This window comes from Nansenia antarctica, assembly GCF_963989245.1.
Source record: "Nansenia antarctica genome assembly, chromosome: 10".
Lineage (NCBI taxonomy): Eukaryota > Metazoa > Chordata > Actinopteri > Argentiniformes > Microstomatidae > Nansenia > Nansenia antarctica.
The window spans coordinates 592642-597853 of NC_137680.1; the positions used below are offsets into that span (position 1 = coordinate 592642).

The following is a 5212-nucleotide window of genomic DNA, read 5'->3' on the forward strand; positions in this document are numbered from 1 at the left end:
TTGTGTCGTCGCCCCCTACAGGCTGACAGCTGCTGTCACAGTCCAAAGTGTAGAAAAAAAATAACATTTTAATGCAAACTACTAAAACAAACAAAATGTCTTCTTCCTGTGTCAGAAATATTCCAAATTAATGCATATAGATAAATCCGTGTATTTATTCACATTTTCTGGACTTAAATGATTCTTGTTTTGGTCCATCCACATACGTTACACATGTTAAACCCGTTCAGGCGGAAGTTGTCGCTCTTACGTCACATCGCGGAAGAGGAAGGGGACGTCATCGTTTAAAAGCTGTGAGTTGGAAGCCCTGTCTCTGTGTCAAATGTACAAATACAACTAGTTCTGTCGATCATTCTGTACACCTTTCATACATACTTTGAATTAAGTTGGCCATCTTCAGTGCAGACGTTCACTTGCGAATGTCACGTTCGCTTGTAAAGCTAGTGGTCTAACCTGGTGTCCCTGCATGTCTGGTCCATCTGATGACTGCATGTTCATACGTAGCCTGAGTGGTGGAGTCTAGTGTTTTCTAGTGGTATACTGTGATTTTCCCCTCCCAGCCTCATATCCTTCATTTCGGAACACCATAATCTAAATGACATGTTATAAGGCTGATCTGTGCATGATAGTGCTGCATTCTGACATATTTCATGTTGCATCTCCCCATGTTGATGGTACCATGTCGCCATCAAGTCTGATCTTGGTTTATCTCTCCGACTCAGTGGTCTCAGTCTGAAGATGTCGTGGATTAGGGAAGGTGAATTGAACCTTCTTGAGAAGCTCTCAGCCAACATTTTGAAGGTAGGATTTCCATAATTGCAATACAGTATTGAGTGCATCACCTCTTTGATATAGGCCTACCTGTAGTAAGTATTGCACAATGGTTGTAATGAGATGTACTAAAGCAAGTAGCACATTCCTTCCCAAAGAGTACTGTAGGATTTGATTCGGAAATCAAATTGTGGAATAAAATGTGCACTCTACTCTTAAGTAGCTTGTCGTGATGTCCTGCTAATCCCAGTCTTGAATCTGTCCACCGATCTCTCATTGGTCCAGGCTGGTCCAATGCCCAAGCATGTGGCGTTTATCATGGACGGAAACCGCCGCTACGCACAGAAGAGGCATGTGGAGCGCCAGGAGGGCCACACACAAGGTTTTGACAAGCTGGCAGAGGTGAGGGTTAGGGTTAGGTGTTTACTGCCGTTAGGGGATTATTTAGGGTAGAAGTTACTTTACTAAAACAAATGTTTTTCTGATGCATGTGTGTACTCTTGCAACGCCCAAAGTAATTTTTTGTAGTGTATCTTTTGAGTTTTATCCTTGTGGGCATTCAACCGTGTCCTTGACTACCCTCATGTCAGCATTTCTTATGTCTATGTATCTAACCCTAACCCTCAGGTCAGCGTTTCTTATGTCTATGTATCTCTGCTCCTTCAGACGCTGCGCTGGTGCTTGAACCTGAGCATCCATGAGGTCACGGTGTACGCCTTCAGCATTGAGAACTTCAAGCGGTCCAAAGATGAGGTGGACGGGTTGATGGAGCTAGCCAAGCAGAAGTTCATCAAACTTCTACAAGAGCAGTGAGTGTCAGAGGAGCATTGGTGTGAACCAGGAATCCATGTTACTGGGAGAAGAATCGGCATTCACATGCTTGAAATAAAACAAGGTTTTGTTTCTGGGGTTAATGTTAGACTTTTCCTCAGTCGTGAAGGGAAAGGGGAGGGAGATGGGCGAAAGGGCTGAATAGATTTATTTTGTGATTGTTAATCAGAATCAGAATCACTTTATTACATCCCTATGTACAAGTACACAACAGAAAAATTCGCAATAATTAAGTAAAATAAGTAATAAATTAAGTAATAATAAAGTGATGGTACTACTGGCAAGAATGAGTTGTTTCACTTAACCACCACCACTCTTCTCTCCTCCAGGGACAACCTGGAGAAGCATGGGGTGTGCATCCGGGTGTTAGGAGACCTGACGATGCTGCCCCTGGACCTGCAGCAGCACATTGCCAAGGCTGTGGTCGCCACCAGTACTCACAACAAGTAGGCGTTTCATTCTCCTTTTGTTCTTGAGCCCTCTGAAATGTCTCACTCTAATGTTCAAGCCACAGTACAAACAAGGAGATGATAAACACATACGGTCACACAGCAGACTGATTAATGACACTTTTTGTCTGCCAACAGATGCTTTCTTAACGTGTGCTTTGCCTACACCTCGAGACATGAAATAGCCAACGCTGTCAGGGAGATGGCTTGGGGAGTGGAGCAAGGTCTGATCAAATCCAGGTGAAGCACATCAACAGATAAGAATGCACTCTGATTTTACATCTCTTAAACATCGCTCCCTGTTTGAATTTGAGTAGGTCGTGTTTATTCTGCAGTTCAAAGATTTCAACCAGTTGCTGTTTGTGTTCTGTTGCATTCAGTGATGTGACGGAAGACCTGTTGAGTCAGTGTCTGTACAGCAGCAACTCTCCCAACCCGGATCTGCTCATCCGCACGTCAGGAGAGGTGCGACTCAGCGACTTCCTGCTCTGGCAGGTAAGGAGGATGTGATGTCATCCCCTCAACCCCCCCCAGTACAGCTCCTCTAACTGCTCAAATGTGATGATGTCATCTCAACCCCCCCAGTACAGCTTCTCTATATCCCCTCAACCCCCCCAGTACAGCTCCTCTAACTGCTACAATGTAAAATAAATCAATAATCTTCCTTCTTCTAGCACTATGACTGCCAATGGCCCCTGGCCCAAGCATAGATTGCTTTTTCCTGCTATGATTGGAGGATCGATGATAGATTACTTAATTAGTCAAATGTAACTGTTGGAAGTCGCTTTGGATAAAGGTGTCTGCTAAATGCTGTAAATGTAAATGATGAATGTATTTTAATATACAATGTGTGTTTAAAAGGTGCAGTATGTAGCATTCAATCTTTATAATTGTTGTAAGGACTATGTTTAATCTGTAGCGATCAGGGAATGAGATACCTTGAAAGACATATTTCATTAGCGAACACTGTTTTGGTTTGAAAAGCCATTTATTTAAAAAATAGTGTCTAGGGGTTTGTTTGCGACTGGCCAGGGGTGTTCTAGGACGCCCACCCTCTCCTCGGGGCGCCCAGCCTCTCCTCGGGGACCCCAGCCTCTCCTCGGGACCCCAGCCTCTCCTCGGGGACCCCCAGCCTCTCCTCGGGGACCCCCAGCCTCTCCTCGGGGACCCCCAGCCTCTCCTCGGGACCCCAGCCTCTCCTCAGGCGCCCCAGCCTCTCCTCGGGGCCCCCAGCCTCTCCTCGGGGACCCCCAGCCTCTCCTCGGGGACCCCCAGCCTCTCCTCGGGACCCCAGCCTCTCCTCAGGCGCCCCAGCCTCTCCTCGGGGCGCCCAGCCTCTCCTCGGGGACCCCCAGCCTCTCCTCGGGGACCCCCAGCCTCTCCTCGGGGACGCCCAGCCTCTCCTCGGGGACCCCAGCCTCTCCTCAGGCCACCTGGTTCAACTAATCAAGTAAAAAGCAATTATGGTTTGTACTTGATTAGTTGAATCAGGTGAGCTGGTGGTGGAACAGATCAAATATGTGGAGCGGCTGGGGGTCCCAGAGGAGAGGGTTGAGAAACACTGTTCTAGGGGAGTGAACTCAAAGTTCTGCTTCTTCTAATCACGCGTGCATGCAGAAACACCACAGCTAACGTCCAACACTACAAGTCCACATCAAGGGGTTATATTATTATTAGGGAGGATCTTTTTGTTTGGAACTTCAAACTGAATTTCGTCTCAGGGGCCAGATAGATGTTGCAACAGACTTAAGCATGGTCCTTTAATATATCAAAAGGTTATGATTAATACATTAATATTCAGCAATATGTTACCCTTCAGACATCCCACTCCTGCTTAGTGTTCCAGTCAGTCCTGTGGCCTGAGTACTCCTTCTGGAATCTGTGTGAAGCCATCCTGCAGTTTCAGCTCAGCTACAGATCTATTCAGGTACTTCCTCTCAAACATCGCTGTCACAGTCGCATCATTTACTTGTACAGTACCGTGTTTTAGTATTGATGCAAGTTTGAGTACTTTCGCCGGAAGAGAATATCCTAAATGTCTTTAGGTTACTGTATGAAACATAATCGTCTGTCTGATTGACTAATGTGTGTGTGTTTTAATGCACTGCAGAAAGCCAGAGAGCATCAGCGAGATGACCAGGCCCGACAGCAGCTTGAGGCAGACCGCGTCTGCGTAGCAGAGCTCCTCCAGCATCATGGGAATGGAAGGCCCTTGGACACGCAGAGGAGACAGGAAGCACTGCTAAACTACATCGCCAGCCGAGAGGAAAGGGTTCAGGACTTCCTGGGCGCACTGCAGCACAAGAGAGACACTTTCCTCACTGACTTATCCAGCCAGGCTGCTGTTGCTTAAGAAGGGGGGGTCACAACATACCCCCCATCTTGAATTAGGCCACACCTCTTCCTTCACATTTCCCTAAAGGGCTGTGGAAAAGGAAGAGTGTTAGGAAACTTTCTTTTTGTATCACTGATTTATACAAAGGTGATGGCCATTTTACCCCTATGGGGCTATATGTGGGGATATTTATGTTTGTAGAGGAGTCTGATCAAAATCGAATAAAAAGAAATGTCTGGTCAAGATGTCATGATGTTATATGTCGTTCTGTAACGGGTGTCTTTCTAATGCATGTCGTTGAGGTGAAGACTGGTCCTGATGGGCGTGGCTGTCTGTGGATACACTCACACCAGGCATCAGTCTCACACCTCAGAGGAGGCAGTTGTTTTTCTTACCACAGCATCAGAAAGCTTTACGTGTGGTGGTCAAATAACTATCTCAATGAATGTCATCATGTGATACTGTAACTCTGTTTATGGTCATGTTTGACATGTAAATAATACTTGACTTCATGTATGAGGCAACATGTTAAACTATATTTTGACCAGGTTTCTTATCTTGAAGAATAAACTTGTGATCACATGTTCATTTAGTTCAAAGTGCATCTGTGTGACTCGTTTATTCATTAGATTAGAGTCAACCTTTTTGTTATTGCACAGAGTACAATGACGTTTATCTTTTTGCTCTAGGCACAGGGTCAGCCATAGTCAGCGCCCCTGGAGCAATTAGGGGTTAAGTGCCTTGCTCAAGGGCACAACGGCAGTGGTAGGCACCTTAGATATGACGCCAGCAGCCCTACAATCACCAGCTCACATGCAGCTCCCTC

The 5212-nt window shown here is 46.0% G+C and overlaps 1 protein-coding gene across 1 annotated transcript; it reads left to right on the forward strand.

Annotated features, from left to right (window-relative positions):
* Window positions 1-264: 264 nt before the first annotated feature.
* dhdds (dehydrodolichyl diphosphate synthase) lies at window positions 265-4905 on the forward strand. The gene is made up of 9 exons (XM_080541307.1): window positions 265-293; window positions 694-801; window positions 1057-1173; window positions 1438-1580; window positions 1932-2048; window positions 2190-2291; window positions 2432-2546; window positions 3871-3978; window positions 4162-4905. Exons 2-9 carry the CDS (start codon window positions 739-741, stop codon window positions 4402-4404), a joined length of 1008 nt encoding a protein of 335 aa, XP_080397433.1. The 5' UTR covers window positions 265-293; window positions 694-738; the 3' UTR covers window positions 4405-4905.
* The last annotated feature ends 307 nt before the right edge of the window (window positions 4906-5212 follow it).